Below are 24,806 nucleotides of genomic sequence, written 5' to 3'. Positions count from 1 at the left end.
TACTACCATGCTTCCCCCCCAAAAATAAGACCCTGTCTTATATTTTTTTTGCCACCCAAAAAAAGGCACCAAGTCTTATTTTCAGAGGAGAGGGAATGTCATCCACTGACTCGCCTCACTTGCATGCATTGCCCTGGGCCTCCTTTTCGCTGTCAGAGGCCTTCAGGAACTTCTGTGGCCGGCAAGGCTTTTCTGAAGGCCTCTGCAGCTGATAACAGAGCTCCAGATCGATTTGGAGCTCTGTTATCGGCTGTAGAAGCCTTCAGGAAAGCCTTGCCAGCTGCAGAAGAAATGGGCCGGTGAGGCAGGTGTCGGGGTGTGCGAGGTGTGGCTGCAACTGTCCAAAGGTAAGTAGTAGGGCAGCTCCACCCCACATGCCCACCCTAGCTTAAATTTGACCCGTGCACCCTGGAGTGGGCGGGGTCTTAATTAAGGCTTATTTTTTGGGGGGTAGGGCTTATATTGGGTGCATGTATGAAAATCAAGCTAATGTTTACTTTCAGGGTAGGTTGCATTTTCGGGGAAACACGGTAGTAGTCCATCTAACTCAGTGTTTCTCAAACTTGGCGACTTTAAGTCCTGTGGACTTCAACTCCCAGAATTCCCCAGCCAGCTATGTTGGCTGGGGGATTCTGGGAGTTGAAGTCCACAGGACTTAAAGTCGCCAAGTTTGAGAAACACTGATCTAACTCTATTTATTTGATTTCTTTGGAGATGCAAGAATTTGGAGGGCAGGAGAGGAACCCAACTATTATTTGTTCATGAGTCGTTATGATACACGATCTACATTTTGTACGAACATCAACACTGACACACTTTCCAGGGTTTTCAGTGACTCCATTTCTATCTCGATTTTTCCTCTTCGGGATCCAACACACAAAACAGCCAAAATAACTCCAGCTTTTGGATAATATTTTTCTAATGTGGAATTTCATAACCTTTGCTGCATCTCTCCAATTCCTCCTCTCCCCACCCTCCGCCCCACACGAAGTTTACAGGCAATTTTGCAGCTTTCTTTTTTTATTTTTCACAACTCCTGGATTGTGCTTGCTTTATTTATTTTTTTAAATCACCTCTTTTTTGCTGCATATCCTGTGACCCAGCTGAGAAAGGCTCTGTCTGAGTGGGGGCCATTGTGCTCTGATGCAGGGCAGAATCAGAATTGGTCCTAGTGACGAAGGGGAAGAAACTGTTAAAATATTCGCCAAGTATATAAAGCATTTGCAACGAACGTATTTTTTTTTTTAACCAAAGGCAAACATTTAGCTCCCAAGCTGCTAAGCATTCCTCATATCCCTATAATATTCTCTGCCTTGGATAGAGTTTATAACCACGGCTCTTCATGAACTGATATCCAAGCATAACGCAAGTAAGACTAATGGAGAACTATTGGAATTCCTAAAAGGACTGTTTTTCACCTTTGTGAGCGCAGCAAGCCATTCAAGCTGACGGCAGAGGTTGGCTCCAAACTCACAGCAGCTGAAGTGAAGTGGGTGATTAAAAAAAAGAACAGAATCTTGCCATATCATGTGTGTGTAGTGTGTCTGTGTATCTACATATATGTGTATGTATGTGTGTATTATATCCACACACACATGTGGCTATAATACACACACACCGTAGAACCTCTGGTCATGAAGGCTTCTGACCACGACCATTCCCTTCTAGCACTGAAGATGTTACCTACCTGTTCTGACCCCTCTCTCCACGCGTTCAATAGAGCAACCCAGATAATTCAAATGAAACAATGCAGATAGTCCAAACGAGCAGACACTGCTAGAATACACAGATAACTTTTCTTCACTACTAATTCGAAGGGTTGTTTCCTGCAAATGTCCCCGCCCAACGCCTCACCTATAATCTCTCTTGAGAGGGGCCAATCCACAACCACCTGTGCTTAATCAACTTCTGTGAGTCTGCCTACGGAGTTGCTGCTTCCGTTTCTCAGCCCTTCTCAATCTAGCATCAGGGACAAACTGCCTTTGATTCTCCCCACTGCTCCATGCCTCAGGCGCCTCCTGGTGGCCAACCAGCCTCTCTGGTCCCTGCTCTGAGTCTGAGCCCTGCACAGGGTCCTCCACATCGTCCAGGCCAGACTAATATGGTTCCTCGCTATCCAAGTCCATCAGCAGCTCACCCGGATCCTGCTGGGCCACAACACCTACCGTATTTTTCAGAGTATAGGACACACCAAGATTTTGAAGAGGCAATTTTTTTTTAAAAAAAGTTTTTGCACTCTGCAGACCTCCCAAAAAGGGCCTGTTTTCGCAAAAACAGGCCCGTTGTTTTTTTTTTTTTTTGCCAAAAACAGGACATGCATAGCCTTTAGGAGTGCTATGTAGAGTGCTCCTGGGGGCTGGGGCAAACAAAAAACAGCTCGTTTTTCACTCATTTCTATCCCCCCCAGCCCCCAGGAGCACTCTGGAAGCCATTTTTGCAAAGAGAGAGGGGTTTCGGGAGGCCAAAAATGTTGTATTCCCTGTATAAGAAGCACCCAGATTTTCACCCTCTTTTTTGAGGGAAAAAGGTATACTCCAAAAAAACAGTAGTTAAATAATGAAACATCTGCAAGAAAACAACCAAACTCAGTGAACACCAAGGTTTCCCCCTGTGGTCAACCTGTCCTACCTCTGGAATGCTTTGGGATGTTTTTTTCCCAAAGTATGTATAAGGGAAACAGAATGTTCAGAGAGAGATTAATTTCCTAGGCTTTTAAAATTATTTCATTCTTACGCTGTGGTTTTTAATTTGTTTTGTTAATGTTGTTTTGACTATGTGAAGTATTTATACTAATTGTTACCTGCCTTCGAGTAGAAGTAGTGAGGAGAAAGATACCAATTGTCATGAATATGCAGTTAAGTTTAGAATAGTAGATTGAACCATTTCAGATGCACTTTAGGAAGGACTGCCCACATTCCAACTCCAGGTTTAATTATGGTAGTTACTCAACTGTGATAGTGAACCATTACTAGTCCTAACCTGGGTTCTTCATTTAATGCCGTGCTTCATTTAAATTTAAATGGTAAATTGGTAAATGTAATCAAATAAGATATGGTCCAGGAATTGCAGTCCACTAGCTTTTAAGATTTTTACTATAAGGAGCATATAGTTAAACACGCGGACAATATACCTAATCGGTTAAGCTAATAATTACAATTGTTTTGTCAAATACATATTTTTTATCTGAATTACATGTCTGCCCATCTCAATGAGTTGACTTTGGTTTGGCAGCACAAATTGGATAGGTAAATAAACATTTCTTGGATGATATGATATCTACCGTAATATATTCTTTACTGGGCGAAAAATATGCTTTTAATGATCGCTGTGTAAATTGAAAAGTTAGACTTTTATATTTCAAAATTATTGTATACATACCTTCTCCAGCTTGTATCTGAAGGAGGAGACAGGTAGACAGTACTATATGGACAGCTGTCCACGTAAATCAGACAGTCAAGGGAAAATGTTTTTTAGATGTTTCTTTCTCTCAAGAAATCTTTTTTTTAAAAAACAAACAAACACTTTTTGCACTATTCGTTCTCTTCTTTTGGAATCAAATAACAACTCGTTGTTAGTGTGATGCCATTATTTTTTCAGGACCGTTGTGTTCTCTTACTGATCCCAACCAGCCAGGATCACATAAAACAATGATATATAACCAAACCGAAGTAGTCAGGTGACAACACTGCAGAATCAGCTAGAGCAGGGGTGTCCAAACTTGGGAACTTTAAGACTTGTGGACCATGCTGGCTGGGGAATTCTGGGAGTTGAAGTCCACAAGTCTTAAAGTTCCCAAGTTTGGACACCCCTGAGCTAGAGCAAAACCTCTTGACTCTATGTCCATTAAAAGCATAAAAGACAGATTAAAGAACAAAGTGCCTTGAAATTCAGGCTTATGAATAGTTTTTGAAATAACAGAATATAAGTCTGTACTTCGTCCTCCCCAGCTTAATTTAATCGCTCTATCTTAAAGAGGAGAGGAAAAAGCATTTTTGTCATCGCTATTGTTCAATCCTTTCCCATCTAATAAAAATCATCTGCAGATCGAAGAATATTCTTCATTACCCTATCCTACTCTTGCCATTTTATCAAATCAAAGGATATCTGTCTGCCATGCTTATCCACGGAGAGAGGGCGACGATGCGGCGAGCCAAGGCGATTCCTGTCACGATATACCCTGTCTACCAGCCCATGGTGTCGAGTTGTCCTACTGGTGTCCAACCCAGATGGCTGAAAGGGAGTCTAAAAAAAAAAGACAGAGAAAGAGCTTAAAACACAACCTACTGGATGTCCCACCATAGGATCATAGGCTGCTGGAGGGAGATAACCAGTGGTGGGTTCCGGATACAGTTGCAACCGATACGGTTGCAACGGGGCCCAGCGTCCTCCACATGAATGCGCGCAGCACACCCGCGCATGCGTCTTACCCTCCAGCAACGCCTCTGCGATGCTCCAGCTGCTCGGCTGAGCGTCGCGCAGGCACTGTTATACGCCGTGCGCATGTGCGGAAGCACCAAAGAGTTTAAAGACAGGTAAGGACGATGGGTGGGCGGGTGCGCCCTCCGGAGCACCGTACTGGAACGGTACCCAGTGCTCTGGGCAGGCACCAGTACGCCCGTACCGGGGCGTACCACCTGCATCTCCACCTCTGGAGATAACACGTGACTGTCTCTCACCTCTGGGGAAATTGGTATTGTAAAAAGAGTGTGAAACCTCTATTTTCTCAAAAGATTTAATGTTCAGACACACGTACAGGTAGCCCATGATTTACAACAGTGCATTTATTGACCGTTTGAAGTTATAATGACACTGGAAAAAATTACTTGTGACCATTTTTCATACTGAAATAGGAACTGAATTTTTCATGACCGTTGCAAGCATCCCCATGGTCATGTGATCAAAATCCAGACGCTTGGCAACCGACTCATGTTTATGATAGTTGCAGTGTCCCGGGGTCATGTGATCCCTTTTTGCCACTTTCTGACAAGCAAAGTCAATGGAAAGCCAGATTCACTTAACGGTGTTACTAACTTAACAACTGTAGTGATTCACTTGACATCTGTGGCTGTTGTGGCCCGCTGGCAGCCAGCCGAATTGGCAGCAGAGTTGGACAGTGAGGAGGTTTGAGAGGAACATGGGCCAGTCCTGGGGGTTGAGGAAAGCTCAGACGAGGGCTCTGTCTCGGAGGCATATAGGGAGCTAGACAGTCGTGAGGCAGAGGAACAGCTGGAGCCTGTTCCCAGTGTGCTCATGCGCAGAGCTGCCAGAAGACAAGAACAACTAAGAAAGCAGGGTCGACTTAGGAGTAAAGCCACACCTTGGAGGTGATTGGCCCCTCCCGTAGGAAACAAAAGAGAAGTCAACGGGGAGGGGGCTTTTGAAGGAAACAATTCATTCCTTCAGTGGTTTCAAGAGTGGAAAGTTCTGTTTGTGACTGTAAGAGACTCTGTGCCAAGTTTTGCCTTGCCCTGCGTTTGGAAACTAGTTATCTGGCAGCGCTCCAAACAAGATAAGGCTCGTGTTGATAAATATTCCTCTGAAAGACTGTTTGCTAAGCCTTGCTGACTATGAATGAAAGGAATTCCCAGTCGTGTAAATAAAAGGGGTTTTGCCAAATCCAAGACTCTGCTTCATGCTTGTTAAGGAAGCCTAGGTCGGAACAGTGGCAAGAAAAGTGATAAAATGGGGCAAAGCTCACTTAACAACTGTCTCATTTAGCAACAGAAATTTTGTGCCCATTGTGGCTGTAAATCGAGGATTGCTTGTAATTTATAGGGATACATTTAACTTTTGGTACAGACACAGCCACTGGTTTCTAATGTTCCCGTCATTCTTCTGAGCAGAACTGAGTATCAAATTCACCTGGAAGGGCATGTCCATCGCACTGCTGCCAATCTGATTGACGTTTGGCAAGGATCCTCCATAGTACTGGCCACGGCTCTGCCCCAACTGCAAATACTGGGTTTTCTGTAGCTGTAACTAGAAAACACAAGATGGTGAGATTAAGCGAGAGGAGAGGAGTGAGTGCGCTCATGCTAATTAGGAAGAGATAACTGAAAGCTTCCTGTGAAATTTTCAGTAGACGGAGACGGCTCTGAATTTAGCGCTGAGCATAATACAATACAATAATACAATAATACAATAGTAGAGTTGGAAGGGACCTTGGAGGTCTTCTAGTCCAACCCCCTGCCTAGGCAGGAAACCCTATACCGTTTCAGACAAATAGCTATCCAACATCTTCTTAAAGACTTCCAGTGTTGGGGCATTCACAACTTCTGGAGGCAAGCTGTTCCACTGATTAATTGTTCTCACTGTCAGGAAATTTCTCCTCAGTTCTAAGTTGCTTCTCTCCTTGATTAGTTTCCACCCATTGCTTCTTGTTCTACCCTCAGGTGCTTTGGAGAATAGTTTGACTCCCTCTTCTTTGTGGCAACCTCTGAGATATTGGAATAATGCTATCATGTCTCCCCTAGTCCTTCTTTCTCTTAAGCTAAACATACCCAGTTCCTGCAACCGTTCTTCATATGTTTTAGTCTCCAGTCCCCTAATCCTCTTTGTTGCTCTTCTCTGCACTCTTTCTAGAGTCTCCACATCTTTTTTACATCGTGGCGACCAGAACTGAATGCAGTATTCCAAGTGTGGCCTTACCAAGGCATTATAAAGTGGTATTAACACTTCACGTGATCTTGATTCTATCCCTCTGTTGATGCAGCCTAGAACTGTGTTGGCTTTTTTGGCAGCTGCTGCACACTGCTGGCTCATATTTAAATGGTTGTCCACTAGGACTCCAAGATCCCTTTCACAGTTACTACTACTGAGTAAGGTATCACCTATACTGTACCTGTGCATTCCGTTTTTGTTGCCTAAATGTAGAACCTTACTCTTTTCACCATTGAATTTCATTTTATTAGATAGTGCCCAATGTTCAAGTTTGTCAAGATCCTTCTGTATCTTAAGCCTATCTTCTGGAGTGTTGGCTATTCCTGCCAGCTTGGTATCATCTGCAAATTTGATGAGTTCCCCATTTATTCCCTCATCCAAATCATTGATGAAGATGTTGAAGAGTACTGGGCCTAAAACAGAGCCTTGGGGTACTCCACTGCATACTTCCCTCCATGTAGATGCAGTTCCATTGAGAACTACACGTTGAGTGCGGTTGGTCAGCCAGTTACCAATCCATCTGGTGGTGATGCTGTCTAACCCACATTCTTCTACTTTATCTAGTAGTAGGTTATGGTCTACCTTATCAAAAGCCTTACTGAAGTCCAAGTAAACTATATCAACGGCATTCCTCTGGTCCACTAATTTTGTCACATTATCAAAGAATGCAATAAGATTAGTCTGGCATGATCTGTTTTTGACAAATCCATGTTGGCTTTTGGCTATTACTTTGTTTGCTTCTAGGTGTTCGCAAATTCGTTGCTTGATTATTTTTTCCAGAATCTTTCCTGGTATTGAGGTTAGGCTGATAGGTCTGTAGTTTCCTGGATCTAATTTTTTCCCTTTTTTGAAGATGGGAACCACATCAGCTCTTTTCCAGTCCTCTGGTAGTTCCCCGGTGTTCCAGGATCTCTGAAAGATATAATTCAGTGGTTCTGAGATCTCGTCTGCTAGTTCCTTCAGAACTCTGGGGTGTAATCCATCCGGTCCTGGTGATTTGAACTCATCTAGGGTAGACAGGTGCTCACTTACCATTTTCTTCCATATTTCAATTTGTGTTCCTAATTTTGTGGTGCTGCTTTTGATAGGTTGGACTGTTTTATCCCTTTGTGTAAAGACAGATGCAAAACATGAGTTAAATAGTTCTGCTTTCTCCCTGTTGCTTGTCACCTTCTTGCCACTTTCTCCTAGCAATGGACCAATTGTTTCCTTAACTTTTTTCTTGTTTTTAACATGTTGGAAGAAGCTTTTTTTGTTAATTTTTACTTTTGTGGCAAGCCTTTCTTCATTGTGAGCCTTAGCTTTCCTCACTTCATCTTTACAGGCTCGGGCTATTTGCTGATATTCTGCCTTAGTTATGTCCCCCTCCTTCCACTTTTTATACTTACTTTTTTTGTCTTTCAGTTTGTCAGATAGTTGTTTATGCAGCCATGCTGGTTTCTTTTGGGAGCTGTTGTTTTTCTTCTTCATTGGTATTGTGTTAGACTGGGCTTTTCTAATCTCATTTTTCAAAATTTCCCAAGCTTCTTGAGTTGTTTTCCCCTCGAGGATTCTCATCCATGGAATTTTTCCCAAGCTCTCTCTAAGTTTATTGAAATTAGCTTTCTTAAAGTCCAAGACTCTAGTTTGACTTTGTTCTACTACTTGTGTTTGGATAATGTTGAATTCCAATATTGCATGGTCACTTGCCCCCAGGGTTCCTATGACTTCAACACCTTCTATCATTTCCTCTCTGTTAGTGAGAATTAAGTCCAGTATGGCTGATCCCCTTGTTTCCTTCTCTACTTTTTGGAAAACAAAGTTGTCTGCTAGGTTTGTTAGGAACCTGTTGGATCTTCCACTTGGTGCAGAGTTTGTTTCCCAGTTGATGTCAGGGTAGTTAAAATCTCCCATTACTATTGTGGTGTGCTTCCTACATACCTTAGTTAGCTGACTAGCAAAAAGTTCATCTTCTTCCTCTGCTTGGTTGGGTGGCCTGTAGTATAGACCTATGGCAATGTCATTTCCCCCACAACCTTTAATATTGACCCAAATGCATTCAAGATAGTTCTCATTATTGTTGTGCTCTATTTCTGTAGAGACATAGTTATTTCTTATATATAGTGCAACTCCACCTCCTCTTTTATTTGGTCTATTTCTTTTAAATAATTTAAATCCTTCTAGCTGTATGTTCCATTTGTCAGTTTCATCCCACCAAGTTTCTGTAATGGCAATAATATCATATCTGCCCTCTTTTACTTGAATTTCTAATTCTCCCTGTTTATTCCTCATGCTCTGTGCATTGGTATATAGACATTTGAGTCCATTTTGATTGACCTTGTGTTTACTGTCTACATAACCTGTATTATGCCTGACTGCCCCTATTTTCTTGCCACTTGTGTGATTCATGCACATGGTATGACAATCACTATTACATGCTTGGTTTTGCTTGACAGCAGGAGTGATAATCTTACCCACACACACATCTATGTTACATGCATTTATAACCCTATGAATTTTAGTTTGCTGGGGACAGAGATGTTCTGTATCTATTAATTCTCTGTCCCCGCTCTTCAGTTTAAATGTTTATCAAGAAAATCTGTGAATTTAATGCCAAGTAACTCAGTTCCTTTCTTGGATGGGTGCAACCCATCTCTTTTGTACAGTTTTTCATTGGACCAGCTACAGGCTTCATGACTAATAAAACCAAAGCCTTCCCTTTTACACCACTCCTTTAGCCAAACATTAAACTCTGCTACACGCTGGCCCTTCCCTTTTTGTTCCTTATATACAGGTAAAACCTCTGAAAAGATAAGCCTACAACCTATACTATTAAGTTCATACCCCAAGTTCTGGAAATCATTCTGCACAGAAAGTACATCTTTCTGGGATAGATCATTAGTGCCAAGATGTATAATAGCATCAACGTCACAGTCCTTACTTGCATTCTTGACTATCTTAAGAATACGCCTCTTGTCTCTGCTGGCAGTAGCACCTGGCAGACACCTGACCTCTTTTATGAATGTGCACGATTGAGCAAGGTTCAGGTTCAGTTCCAGGCTGTCAGAGATACAGCAAGTTAAGGTACTAACAAACAGACATGGAATAAAGCAGCTTATTATTGTTTATTGCTAATTGACATTTTTACCCTGATTGCTTCTTGTAAGCTGCCCAGACTGACACTGTTCAAGTTGAGCCGTCGTGTAAATTCTTTAAAACAAACAAGCAAACCAAAAGAGATGTTTAGAGTTGGAAAAGTGGGGAAATGGGTGAAAAAGCTCAATCTTATCACTGGTTTCAAAAATAAAACACACCCATACACACCCCACCTTGAACTGTTGTCTGCTGTAATTCAAAAGTATACTGCAGCACATATGCCTTGCATTATGGATGCGTAAGAAATGCGCTTTGTTTTAAACCCAGAATAAATCAATGTGCTTTGGAAGTCCGGCTATGGAAGGATCACAAAATTATTTGGGGGGGGGGGGACGGCAGTTGAAGGCAGTGGGTGAGTCTCAAAAGCAGAGGTGGACAACTATGGCAACTGTGGACTTCAACTCCCCAAAATTCCTGTCTGAGCATGGTTGGGTTCAGGAGTTCTGAGAGTTGAAGTCCACAGATTGTAAAGTTGTAGTTGCTCACCCCGCTCAAAAGGCATATTGTCAAGAAAGGAGTGTCACCCTACAGATGCTAGGAGAATCATGTTCACACCTCTAGAACCCCATGGGAGAACAACACATCATTTTTAGGTATCTTTTAGAATAGAATAGAATAGAATAGAATAGAATAGAATAGAATTCTTTATTGTCTAAGTGTGATTGGACACACAAGGAATTTGTCTTTGGTGCATATGCACTCAGTGTACATAAAAAAAATAGAATACATTCATCAAGAATAAAAGATGCAACACTTAGTGATAGTCAAGGTTACTAACAAGCTATCAAATCATACTAGGAAACAAATAAAAACAGTATAAATTGAAAGATACAAGCAAGATGGTAATAGTCATAAGTGGGAAGAGATAAGACACTTGAAAGGAGAAGATTTTTAATTTGAACCCTAGAAAACATGCCCACAGTGCATCATATCTCAGAAGCCTTGAGAGAGAGAGAAAAAAATCCCCTCCTTAATGGCACCCAGCTGGTAATAAGCAAAAAACTGCCTCTTGATGCTTGCCCCTTGCAGTAGACACAGTTAATGGTTGCTAAGCTTCTCCTGTCTTATGCACAAAAACTCTTATCTCACTCTTACTATACAAATCAAACAATGTGGTTCTTTTTAAAAAAAGATGCTTAGGATTGTGATATTGAGAACCGTCTTTCAAAAATTTAGATTTTTCTCAAAATTCAACCTGTAAAGATTCCAAAGATCTACTGCAGTGCTTCTCAAAAGCCAAAAGAAATCTGCTTTTAATGAGTCTTTAGAGCAGTAAGAGTAGGAGGAAGATGGAAAAACAATGTTCCTTTGATTTCAAATAATCCAACTACTTTCTTTTCTTCCTTTTATCTCTCTCTCTCTCTCTTTCTCTCTTATGATGCCTCAATTATTTCTTAAGCCATTAACAATCCATCATACTAAAATGGATTTCGGGCTAATTGCTATCCCCATTCTCTCCAAACGTTACAGATTTTCACTCATTATTTTCATTGTAATAGCATACAGGTATTACAAGCGGTTCATTTAGCGACCCTTATAAGTTACAGCATCACTGGAAAAAAGGGACTGATGTCCGCTTTTCACACTTTCAACCATCACAGCATCCCCGTGGTCACGTGATCAAAATTCAGATGCTTGGCAAGTGGTTCTCATTTATGACATTTACAGTGGTCCAATGGTCATGTGATCAACCTTCTGACAAGCAAAGTCAACAGGAAAGACAGATTCCCTTAACAAGCATGTTACTAACTTTACAACTACGGTGATCCACTTAACAATGGTGTCAAGAAAGATAATAAAATCAGGCAAAATTCACTTAAATGTCACACTAAGCAACATAAATTTTGGACTCAATTGTGGTTGTAAGTCAAGGACTATCTGTATTTGTCAGCACTCAGATAACTATCAAAGTTTGTATAAGCCAGTGATGGCTAACCTTTTTCCCATCACGTGCCAAAAGCGAGGGGGAGCGCAGGGGGGTTGTGTGCGGGCGTGCCCACACCCTCAATTCTATGCGTCCTCCCCCTCCCGCTTTTGGCATGCGATGAACCCATTTTTCGCCCTCCCCAGGCTCAGAGGCTTTCTAGGAGCCCGGGGAGGGCAAAAACGGCCAAAAATGAAGGCCAAAGTCAGCTGGCCAGAGCGCACATGTGTGCTGGAGCTGACAGGGCAACACCTCACGTGCCCTAACAAATGGCTCCACATGCTACCTGTGGCACGTGTGCCATAGGTTCGCCATCTCGGGTATAAGCCATAAAGGTTTGAGCCACCCTCAAACCTTTTAACAACTATTTTATTGTCACAAATCTTGGTTATACAATGGACATTGCTTACTTTCACACACACAGTCCCACCAGAAAACCAAGTACCTGAAAAATTTCATCAATAAAGAGACAGAACTTAGCCTGTGCTCTTATTTTAATAACATTACACTGCAGGTGGTTTATAATAAAATAAAAATATTTCAATTTACGTGCCTCAACTTTTCATCTTCTAATTTAGTGTAAGGGATGCAGCAAAATCACCTGCATTTTAAAGCAGTCATTTTAATTACCACCCCTGCTTGAAAAACAGCATTTTTCTTCCCATGAACCATCAGACCATCCATGGTGCATGGAGCGCAAATGGTGGCTCAGAGGAAAATATAACCCACCCCTTATCCTGCATCTTCCTGGGCAGAAAACAAAATCTTGCAGTTCTACCTAGAGAGAAAAAATCCCTAGTAGAACCTCCATCTCTTTGGTCTTATATAGAAATTTGAGAATGCAGAATCAAGAGAAGGTCTTTGAACAATCCATTTAACTCCCTGAGAGAGAATGAAGCTCATTACGCTACTCTTATGGCTGCCTAATTAAAGCTTCAATTGGTTTTAGTTGAAATATTTTCTCCTACTGATGTAGGAAAAGAGAATTTCAAGGCCAGAAGCTGCCTTGGAGCTATCCATGGTTCTGGTTTTAGCTTTTGGCTTGCTCTGGCCTGTTGTGATGGAAATCTGTAACTTGGTCCAACCTTGACTGCAAAGATTTGGGTGTTTTATTAGGTCTCTCCGTACTAAAATCCAATCTTGCCTGATGTTATTTCTGTGAGCCTCAGATAATTAAAAAAAACTTTTAAAATTCACTCAAGAATGGGATTAGATGAATCTTTACTCTGATCCAGCAAAGTAAATGAAGACTAAAGGAAGCTTGCTTGGTTGTTTATTTATTAGCAATCTCTATAATCCACCCAAATCCCAAAAGACTCTGGGTACAACAGCAAATAAACAAAAAACAAAATAAAGAGTGTTAACAAGCATCACCGGCTATACACCCAATGTAGATTCTATCAATCAGACCACCTAAGAACTGAAAGAGTTATTTATTTACTCCATTTATAAGCCACCTCAATCACCATAGCAACTTTTAGATAACGGGAAATCATAAATAAATTTAAAACAACAGAATGAGAAAATAGTGGCAATAAAAGTATTAAGAGCCTGCGTCAATGAAACAACCCAATGACCGCACAGCCTACCAACAGAGCCTTAACAGCCTTTCTGCCCTAAAATAAGTCCGTGATATCCTCACCTGCGGATCAAGGGTTGAGATACACAACTGGATATTGTCTGCACACTGATGCTCCCTGGCCCCACCCAGCCAGAGGGGCTCAGATAATGGCCCCATATAGCCTTTGATTAGGAGCGGGGAAATGTACTGAGTCCCGGAAGCCCAGCAATGCAAACAGAGTAGCCAGTCCCAGCTGATCAGGAGGAAATGGGGATTTTGCAGTAACCTTCCCCTGGAGTCGGGAGGGAATGGAGATTTTACAGCATCCTTCCCCTGCCACGCCCACCAAGCCACGCCCACAGAACCGGTAGTAAAAAAAATTTGAATCCCACCACTGTGGGACATGTACATTCGTGAGTAAAATAACTACATGTTACCAATAAAGGAGAACATTTGTAGCTCAGGGCCTGAAGTGAGGAGTCCTTGGTGCTCTCTGAGCTTAGTTGTTTTCACATCCTTGGATGACACAACCAAGCTTAGAGAGCATTAAGAACCCCTAACGGCATGTTGCTGTTCTTATTACCACAATGTAGGTCCTACTACAGCAGGGGCCGGCAACATTAAACACTCAAAGAGCTACAAAGGTCCTAACCGAAACATGTCCTGTTCAATTCTGGAGCCGACCGGAAGTCCGGTTCCCTCACCATAGAGTCTCCTCCGAGTGTGGTGTCCTTTTTCTTCTGCTGACCGGAAGTCCGGTTCCCCCACCATAGAGTCTCCTCCTAGCGTGGTGTCCTTTTTCCTTTTACCAACCGGCAACGGGGAGCCACAGCAAACAGTTGAAAGAGCCACATGTGGCTCCAGAGCCACTGGTTGCTGACCCCTGTATGACGGTCTTGTATATATGTTTTTGTCTTTTTTTCAGAGGCTCTAGAAATCTCCACAAATGCCCCCTGGAAACCAAGCACGTTTATCAGGCACCTTGTGCCAATAAATCTGCTCTGCAGTCTTGCTGAAAGGATATGGATTTCATCTGTTTAAGGTAACAAAGTAGAAGTCATTTATACTTCTGGAGGGAGTTTTATAAAGTGGCGGAAACTATTATCCTGACCACACCCCATAGACTAGAAAGGGAAGAAGACCCTTAATAGGTCCTAGATCAGCTGGCTGGACAGGCAGAGTCAGCTTTACCTGATGTATTCTGGTGCTGTGCCATGCATATTTTTAATGTAATATTAAACCAATGTTGCTGTATTTATTTTGTACAATGACAATAAAGGATACACACATTCTCTCTCTCTCTCTCTCTCTCTCTCATTGTAAAGTAGTGCCTTACTCCTCAATGGATGGAGTCCTCCCCCGCACTTAACCCTAATAGGCTTAAGGTTTTTCAAGGATGTGTGAAAATTTGATCCATGTACTTGTTGCTGTCATTCTTGATAAAAATCAGCAGCTACTATGCTGTGTTTGAGACGGCTTTTTTCTAAAATTAAATAAATAAATAATAAATCCCAATTCTTAGATTGTAGAGAAGGGCTCCTCTTTTTTGTGACCTATGTCAATGAGATTCTCAGTTGTCCAGGCCATGGTTGTCACAAAAGGTGCTTTTTTCAAAAGGCAGCTGGACTTTCTTTGTTTTTCCTTGAAGAAATTTTGCTTCTCATCCAAGAAGCTTCGTCTGAAGAACTGAAGCAAAACATCTTCAAGGAAAAAAACAAAGAAAGTCCAGCTGCCTTTTGAAAAAAGCACCTTTGGGAGCGGAGTTATGCCTCGTATTTCATTTGCAAATGGGTGAGATAACTTCAAACAGGATCTTTGATTTAGGTTACCGTTCCAGCAACTAAGAAAAAAAATCTCGTGGATAACAAAGGAACTATAAAGAGAGGAAAGAGAAGCTGACACATAAATTTTTCAGATTATAGCAGTGTTTAAGAGCCTCAATAGTATTCCCTCTGAGATCTGTAGAGCCCCCAACTCTGCTGGGCTTTAGAAAGACGATTAAATCCTGACTTTTCAAGAGGCTCTTGAGTTAGATATGTGATGAATTTTTGTCCCTCCTTATTATTTGGAGTTTTACTTTAATGGGTTCTGGTATTGTTTCTTCGAGGGTGAAGTGTAAATTGATGCCGTTGTTATGCATATAATCAACCTTCTTTACAGAGTAGGGAATGTAAGCTGTTCAGAGTTTGGAATTCTTGAATAAGACATAAGAAGTCCTTCAGGAAGTTTTCCAGAAGATGGAAGATAACAAGCAGAGAGGCTGAAGAGAGAGAGGAATGGAGTGGTGGGATACGATTGGTACGCCCCGGTACAGGCGTACCAGTGCCTGCTGGGAGCACCAGGTACCATTCCGGTATGGTGCTCTGGAGGGCCCACCTGCCCACCCGCACTCCTTACCTGTATTTGAGCTGTTCAGGGCTTCCGCGCGCAGAGCATACATCACCTGTGCAACGCTCCGCCGAGCAACTGGAGTGTCGCGGAGGCGTCACAGGCAGTAAGTACACTGCACATGTTCATATGGTGGACGCCCGGCACCGTTGCACCATACCGGTTGCAAAGGGATCCGGAACCCACCACTGGAGGAATGGGACGTAATAGCCCAAGTCTCTCAAGAATAGCTCTTATACTCTGGAGATTCAGAATCTATTCCAGGGCCTCAATGTTGATCACGTTTCTAGAGTCCTTGATGAAAAGCATGTCAGAGTATGAATGTTCATAGATTGGAATAGACATGGCAACAGGTCAGCCAATGGGGACTGTTTGGAAACTGAAACATAGTATGTGTTTGTATGGGACCATAAGAGACAGTTTGGAGTCCAGGTGTGGCTTAGACTTGCTGAACTGTATATAAGAGTTGGTTTGGCCTCTGTAACTTCGCAGCTTCTGTACAATATAGGCCTCTGTATCTCTCTACTCTGTAATGACTTGCTTCTATGAATATTGTTCTGTACTCCTGATTTTGTATGTTTACTTCTGTTGTCTGGTACTATATATAAAGAAGTTTCTTATGTAATTGAATCCTGCTGAAAAGAATAATTCTCCCGTACACAAAGAATAATTCAGAAATCACTGAATAACTAGGCATATTTATTTACTTAATGGCTTTATATCGCTACCCAATTTCAAAAAGATATGACCTCAGGCTGTGTACAGGAATAAAAGCAGAATTACAATACACAAAAGAGAGGAAATGCAAAATCACAGCCACAAGACACACTGTTAAGGCACACCAACCTATATTACACAATAAGCTTATCTTACCCTCCTGGCCTCAATACTCAAGGGAATAGCCAGGCTAACAAGGTCAAGGCCAGCCAAATCTCAGTCCACAATAATAGCAGGCCACAAACTGTGAAAATCCCTCCAAAGCATCTTAAGCAAAGAAACTCAAAGATCCAATTTTGGTTTTTTAAGACCATGCTTATTGTATGACTTGGAACTTAAAATGTTGTGAACAAAGATGGGGTTTTTTTTGTATTCCAGGAGTAGCAAAAAGAATAATCCTTTGGAGGTGGAAAAGTACTGTGACTTCAGATATAAAAGACGGTTAAAAATGTGTTATCTAACAATTTTTGACAAAATTATATATCCCGTCGATCAGAAAATGTTACAATATTTTTCTCTCCGAAAACAAAAATATTGGAAAGCCTGATGAATCCTGAAAGTTTAGTTTCCTTTTTTTTTTTGAAGATGTATAAAATCAAATGAACTTGGAATATATTTATAATTATGGGATTTTTGTCTTTTTCTATGTTTTTATTTGTTGCACTGCACTGTTTTTTTTTCCTTTTCGAGTGGTGAGTGGTTCATTTTTGTTTTATGCATATTGTTCAAAAATTAACTCTCTCACGTAATGAAATGAATAAAATTGTGGAAGAAAAAAACTGCCATTTCTTTCCCCCAACGATACAAACATAAAGACAGAAGAATTATTATTTATAACATATGCAAGAACTGGGAAAGTCACTAGTGTCTTTAAACAGAATACATATCCATGAATATCGATTAGCTTATGATAATTCTTTAATTTCACAAACACAGATAAATTCAACCAAGAAATGGCAATTGTTTTTGATTAACCCAAATCCAAAAATGCAAGAGAATTCCCGGAAGCCTAGTATTTTGGTAGATCAGCCAATAATATCATGAACATCAATTGTTTCTGGTCTTTAAATTACTACAAAAAGCAAGCAAAGACCAAGGAAGAAGCAATCAAGGGGATGTCTTCCTTATTGCACACTTAGCAATAGATACGCAAGAACCAACACAACAGGCAGGAACCATCCAGGATGAAACAATGCAGCCAATCAAGCCAGGTAGGCCAATTGGAAATAGGCCCAAAAACTAAACAACCCAGATCCAGACAGGTAAGACAATCTGTCACTTATAAAAAGCCAGCTATCGCTACGTTCTTGCGCCAAAGCATTGGCAATGTCCCCTAGTCTGGTAATTGTGTTTTTGCAGGAATGTCTATGGAGATTCTCAGTCATCCAGGTCATGGTTGTCCCAAAGGTGCTTTTTTTCAAGAGGCAACTGGATTTTTCTTTGTTTTTTTTTCCTTGAAGATGTTTCACTTCTCATTCGAGAAGCTTCTTCAGTTCTGACTGAATGGCGGAGAAGGGAAGGGTTTACATTCCGTTTCTGATTGTCACTGAGGCAACTTGGAGGTTTATCTGTGCCCTCGGGCTCCCCCTGAATAGTGCAAATGGATGTGGAACCTTTTTGGAATGGCTGAATGAATGGAAATCCTTCTGTTCTCCACTGTTCAGTCAGAACTGAAGAAGCTTCTTGGATGAGAAGCAAAATGATTTCAAGGAAAACCAAAGAAAGTCCAGTTGCCTCTTGAAAAAGCACCTGTGAGACGTTTTTGCAGGAAGAAAACCAAGAGCTCAGTGAACAGCAAAATCCCAACATCTCCACCCTGAGCTATACAAGCAGATAGCCTTAGTCTTCGCCACTATAGCAAATACAGTTAGTCTTTCCCCACTGACCTCTTGTACGGTGACTTTTCAAAGTTATGATGGCAAAGTTTCAGCCAACGTAACTTTGATATTGCCATCTGCGTCTTTTGCAGCCAGTTACAAGTCTAGTCTGTCAGGCAACGGTCGGAAGCCTGACAAAGTCGACTTTGCATTTTTGTTTCCTTTTTATTAGTTTATAATATAAAATACAAAAATACCAAAAGCAAATAGCAAGTAGGGGAGAGAAAAGTGTAGAGAACAAGAGAAAAAGAAAAAGGCATTGACTTCAGATTCCCTTTGGTGCAGTAGAATAAGGCATTAACATCAAACCTCAACTTTTTACTTTCACGCAATAGTATAAACTAGCCACTTTGATAACAAGAGATCTATCTAATCAGCAAAACTCAAAATCAATGTTTCATTTTTTTCAACCTCAGGCCCAAAGTCCAAGAGCCGTTTCCAACAAAAGTACTTGTGTTTTGTTTTTTCTTTTATCAAAGCAGCAGTCAATTTAGCCATTTCATTCTAACTCTATCAGCTTTTGCAACCATTCATCTACTGGAGGGATTAAAGTATCCTTCCATTTTTGTACATAAAGTAATCTTGCTACCGTCAACATATATAAGTTCCCCCCAAAAAATATTTCCAAGTCTTTTCCCATTAAACCCAAGAGAAAAGTTTCTGGTTTTATCTTTATATTCACTTTGAGAATCTCCTGTATTAGAATATGAGTCCTACTCCAATATACCTTTGCTTTATCATATGTCCACCATAAAAGATTTAAAAGTCCCTTCTTTACATATGCATTTCCAACATACATTTGAAATACATTAATATGTTCTGGATAACTCATCTGGTATGAAATACCAATGATACATTATCTTATAAATGTTTTCTTTTAAATTGTAATTTAGTGTAAATTTTAAACCTTTCGTCCACATATTCTCCAGTTGTTCAAGCTTTACATTGTATCTGAAGTTCCTTTCCCACTGAAACATACAATGCTTTACATATTCAAATACGACAAGCAAAGTTAAGTTGGAAGCCTTGAGAAGTCGCAACTCATGGTCATATGACAGTGTGTTTATTGACCTGCATTAATTCACCTAACAACTGCAGTTAGAACTGACATGAAGTCTGTGCAGTCAAGCAATGCCACACATGGCCCTGCTGCTTAGCAACACAGTTGCTGCTTCCTATTCTTGCAGTCGCTTAACAAGGGATACACTCCCTCCGCAAAAGGTACTTACAATGTGGTTGCAAAGGCTGCCATTCCCATGGTCACATGAATGCATTTGAGCTACTCGGCAAACCGACCTGCGTGTACGGCCATTATCAGTCCCCCTCAGCCATGTGACCACAATTTAAAATGGTTTTGCCAAAAATCAGCGTTTACTTCTGGTTTTCAGCAAAACAGCCACAGAGCGAACAAGGGATGTATCGTATTTTTCAGACTATAAGATGCACCAGTGTATAAGACACGCCAAGATTTCGAAGCGGTAAGTAAGAAAAAAAAAGCTTTTGTCCTCCCCAGGCCCCAGGAGCACTCTGCAGGCTTCAGCAGGGCTGGAGGAAGGCAAAAACGCCCCCATTTTTGCAAAAAACGGGCAGAAAATGGGCCGTATTTTGCAAAATCTGGGGGGGGTTTGCCTTCCCCCAGGCCTGCTAATGCCTGCAGAGTGCTTCTGGGGGCTAGGGGAAGGCAAAAACCATTTTTGGAGGCCAAAATGGCTGTATTTGGTATATAAAACACATCAACATTTCCAAGCTCTTTTGGTGTGTGTGTGTGTGTGTGTGTGTGTGTGTGTGTGTGTGTGTAAAGGTGCGTCTTATACTCCAAAAAATACGGTACTTAATAACTGTGCCTTCTGCATATTCGTTTAATGACCGTGGTGATTTGCTTAATAGCTGTTGCAAAAAATAAATAAATACAGTATTGTAAAATGAGGTCTGTCGAGTGATGAGCCTTTTACAACCATTACGACCATAATAGGCAGGGTGTCCATGATGGTCGTAAATCGAGGACTTAATTACCTGCCTTTGCCCTACTGCTTATAGTCAAAACCGTGTAGAGTAAATGGATGAAATTACTAATAATGTATAATTGCAAATACTTAAAAGTTTTCAGGAAAATTTTTTAAAAGGCTATATATTTTTTTTAATTGATTGGTCAGTGCATCACATTCTGGAATAAAAGCACAAATATGTGCAACTTGAGCTCCTAAAAAGAGCTAACCGCCATGAAAATAGCTTTTTAAGCTATTTCAGTAGTAAAAGAAAAGTAAAAAAAAAAAAAGAGGCAGACCTAGAATATGATAGCAAATGAAGACTAAAAAACTGAAAAAACTGTTCCAAAGAGGTGTACATTTCAGAAGAGAAAAATGCCATTCCAATAATGGGGGATCTTGTGGATCGCACAGTGAAGGGAAATGCCAACAGTGCGAAGCAGCTGAAATCAAGCTCAATGCCATCCTGCATTATACAGGGGGTCCTCAACTTACAACCACAATTAGGCTCAACATTTGTTGCTAAGCGAGACAGATGTGAAGTGAGGCTTTTTGCCCCCATTTTACAACCTTTCTTGCCACACTTGAATCACTGCAGTTGTTAAGTTAGGAAGTTGCTAAGTGAATCTAGAGTCCCCCTTGACTTCGCTTATCAGAATGATCACGGCTCCGGGACACTGCAACGGTCATAAATAAGAACCAGTCGCCAAGCTCTGACTTTTGATCACATGACCATGGGAATGCTTCAATGGACATAAGTGTGAAAAATGGTCATTGTCACCTTTTCCAGTGCTGTTGTAACTTTGAATGGTCACTAAACGAATGGTTGTAAGTCAAGGACTATCAGTATAATAACGAGTGCAACATCAAAATCAAAAGAAACATATTCCTGTGTTGATCAGACCATACCTAAATTTATATATTTATTTAGCAATAGCAACAGCATTTAGACTTATATACCGCTTCACAGTGCTATATAGCCCCCTCTAAGCGGTTTACAGAGTCAGCCTCTTGCCCCCAACAATCTGGGTCCTCATTTTACTGACCTCGGAAGGATGGAAGGCTGAGTTAACCTGGAGCCTGGTGAGATTCGAACTGCCAAACTCCTGGCAGTCAGCAGTCAGTAGAATTAGCCTGCAGTACTGCACTCTAACTACTGCGCTACAGCATGGCTCTTAATCAATTCAATCCATCTTCCAAATAAATCTCCCTCCAAATAAATGCGTATAGCTTACCCATCTCGAGAAGGGGTTCTGAGCAGCAAACAACATTAAGAGAAAAATAAAAAAACAATGACAGTAAAAAGTATAGGAATTAAAAATATACAGCAGCTGAGAAAATGTGATAATCAGCGACACATTTAATCTCTTCACATGCTCAGGGACTCAGGTCCCGGCACATCCACCTCTAGGACCTTTGGAGGAAAGACACTGTCAGGGAAGAAAGCAATCAAACTGACAAGGGCTCTGAAAGAAACGGAAAAACAGGAACCTAATGGGAATGGTTGCTGACAGTGGGTGTATTTAATCCGGAGAAGAAGAAAAGATTGTGGGCAGGCATGTCCCTAGGCTACTGCAGAATGTAGAATTTAGCGGAAGAAAATACTATAATGTATTTGCCACACAATTACTAAAGTAAAAAAAAAAAAAATGTCCCCAGTCAACACAGTTCATCAACTGTGATGGGAGAATGTTTAACGTGTAACTTCACTGAAAAACGGTCATAAATCATCTTTTTCTGAAGTGGGGTGGGGTGATATCGTGATACAATATGCATGCAGAAAAGCTTAGCTTACCTTCTTGGCATCTGCAATTAACAGGCTCTTAAGTATAATAGGAAAGATTACATGTTCCCCCCCACACACACAACTTCAGAGAACCAAACACTGAAACTGCTACCAAGTTTCCCCGAAAATAAGTCTTATAATTTTTTGCTTCCAAGAGAGGCACCACCTATTATTTTTGGTGAATGTTTTACCTGTTATCCTTAGGATCAACCAGGCCTCCCATACCCGGCATCTGTCATGCTACTTATTTTTTTTATTTATTTATTATTCACACTTATAGACCGCCCCCTCTCCCGAAGAGGACTCGGGGTGGTGTACAGTCACTAAAATACGTTGTAAAATACATACATAAACAGTTAAATAATTAAATACGTAGGTGAAGGAGGTTGTGAGACTGTAATAGAATAATAAATATAATACGTTAAAAGCCTATTAAAACCCCAAACCCAATTAAAATAAATGAATCCCGGGAGGTAAAACTAAGAAAGTGCCAGGCCAGCTGATTGAAATAGGTGAGTCTTTAACTTTTGCCGGAAGGAACGGAGGTCGGTGGTAGTTCGAATGTCTGGGGGGAGGTCATTCCAGAGGGTTGGGCCCATCACAGAGAAGGATCTACTCCTAGGTGTCGCCCGCTGGCATTGCCTAGCAGACGGCACTAGGAGGAGCCCCTCCCTGTGTGAGCGGATAGGTCGCAGGGACGTGTGTGGTAGGATGCGATCCTGCCTGACTTCTGCAGCAGGAGACCGCTTGGCACATCGCGCCCAGTGACCCTGGTCATGACAGGAGGCCACATGGCACGCTGGTGCCACCACTTCTGGCAAGGGACCGTGTGGCACATCACGCCATCGCACGAGCGAGCAGCAGCACCGGTGCAGCACGTGGCATCCTGCTGCAAGCAGTGGCTTTGGCGTGATGTGCCACGTGGCCTCCTGCTACCAGCGGTGGCACCAGAGTGACACAGCACATGGCGTCCTTCCATAAGCTGTGGCACCGGCACAACGATCCAAAGTTGTAAAAATGGGTCAAAACTCACTTAACAAACGTTTCACTTAGCAACATAAATTTTGGGCTCAACTGTGATCGTAAGTTGAGGATTACCTGTATAGTATTTTACTGGAGAAATCTCCATTGGTTTTTTAAACTATCATTCTCATTCAGTCATCTTACTCATGGTGCAGACACTAAGATGCAAGCCATATTAGTCTCCTTGAACTCAAAAGATGCTGCTTCTGAATAGACTTCTTCTGTAGTCATTATCTAGGATGGATCGTGCTGTAAATGCATTATTTTCTCCATTTCCCAATTCTTTTTTCTCCCACTCCAAATTATCCCTCCCTTTTAAGAGTTCTGTTTCTGTTAATCACTCTGAGAACACTGCCTTGCCAATAACTTATCAATAGAATTTGAGCAAATCAATCCTAGAATCAACAAAATGTAATGGTAAAATCTGGAAGCCCCATTTTGGGGTAGAAAAGAGATAGCCAAATTCCTTTCTGAACTTACAAAAATTAGAATTAGAAAAATTAGGGGTGTGTGTGTGGAAATCCTGTTGTTTTTTTCTTGCAACGAACATTTATCCTAGGGACTGTCTTTAGTGATTCTCATTATGACCAGCCGATGATTGCCAGGTAGGCAAATGCTTTATCCCATCAGGTGAGTGTAAAAAATACTTCATTTAAATACAGGTTGTCCCCAACTTACAACCGTTCATTTTGTGAGTGAAACAGCACTAAAAAAGTGACTTACAACCAGTTCTCACACAACCATCACAGCATCCTCACAGTCACATGGTCAAAATTTAGGTGCTTGGTAACCAGCATATGGTAGTAGCATCCTGGGGTGATGTGATTGCCATTCAGAGTAGTGGCAACCTTTTGGGCACCAAGGACCAGTTGCATGGAGAAAGGTTTTCCGTTGCCCAACAATGGGGCTTTGCTTGTTTGTGTGGCCCAGTTTCTGGCATGCTGCAGTTCAGCGTTGGGGACCCCAGATTTAGAGAATACAAAATAAGAGCTGGAAGGGACTTTGAAGGTCTTCTAATCCAACCCCCTGCTCAAGCAGGAGCCCCTAAACTATTTGTGATCATCCCAGCTGGCTTCAGAAAAATAAACTCAATGGGAGCCAGATTCACTTAATGGCAATGATTCACTTAAAAGCTGAAGTGGTTCGCTTAATAACTGTGGGGGAATAAAATCAGGTGCGACTCACTTAACAACCACCTTGCTTAAGCAACAGAAATCCTTGCTTAACCAACAGAAGTCCCCATTATGGCTGTTAAGTCGAGGATTACCTGTACTGTACCTTCAGATGTCTTATTTCACATAGAAGCCCTTTGATTATGCAACACAGTATTTTTTAAAAAGTTATAAAAGCCGCACTACACGCAAGCTACTTCACCAAGAATTGCATATGAAATATCGCCTCCTACCCGTTTCAAGCAAGGATTGAGAAATGTTCAAACTGCTTTTGTATTATCAATGCAGCCTGGTTAAAAATAAGAGAGATCGATGCAGACTGCTGAAAGGCAGGAGGAGCAGATTCAGAGCCAAGTATTTTGTCAATCAGGCCATCCTGCCAGCTTGAATCCTGAACCTAATGAGGTAATTGTGGTGCACTCCCCATCCCAAAACAAACAGAAGGCTCTGTCCTTTTCATCATCAACTCACCACACTGCATGTCTGATCTGCTAAGGCTAAGGCGTCAAAGAGGAGCTTGTGGGCGGACAAAAAAATTGCCTTGTATCAGACCAAGGTCCACCCACTCAAACATTCTG

The 24,806-nt window shown here is 41.5% G+C and overlaps 1 protein-coding gene across 4 annotated transcripts in view; it reads right to left on the bottom strand.

Moving 5' to 3' along the window:
• The window catches only part of CRTC1 (CREB regulated transcription coactivator 1), a 107,410-nt gene that overhangs the window by 33,376 nt on the left and 49,228 nt on the right, over positions 1 to 24,806 (bottom strand). For all 4 annotated transcript variants that reach the window (XM_081958932.1, XM_081958933.1, XM_081958934.1 and 1 more), the window contains exons 2-5: positions 5,863 to 5,979; positions 4,105 to 4,242; positions 3,379 to 3,440; positions 1,074 to 1,168 (exon numbers count right to left, since the gene is read on the bottom strand). In XM_081958932.1, coding sequence (XP_081815058.1) covers positions 1,074 to 1,168; positions 3,379 to 3,440; positions 4,105 to 4,242; positions 5,863 to 5,979 — 412 coding nt within the window. The remainder of the gene's footprint in view (positions 1 to 1,073; positions 1,169 to 3,378; positions 3,441 to 4,104; positions 4,243 to 5,862; positions 5,980 to 24,806) is intronic.

Source organism: Natrix helvetica (genome assembly GCF_964273705.1).
Source record: "Natrix helvetica genome assembly, chromosome: 1".
NCBI classification, from domain to species: Eukaryota; Metazoa; Chordata; class Lepidosauria; order Squamata; family Natricidae; genus Natrix; species Natrix helvetica.
Note: the sequence above shows the minus strand (reverse complement) of the source record. Positions and strands in the feature narration are given on the sequence as shown.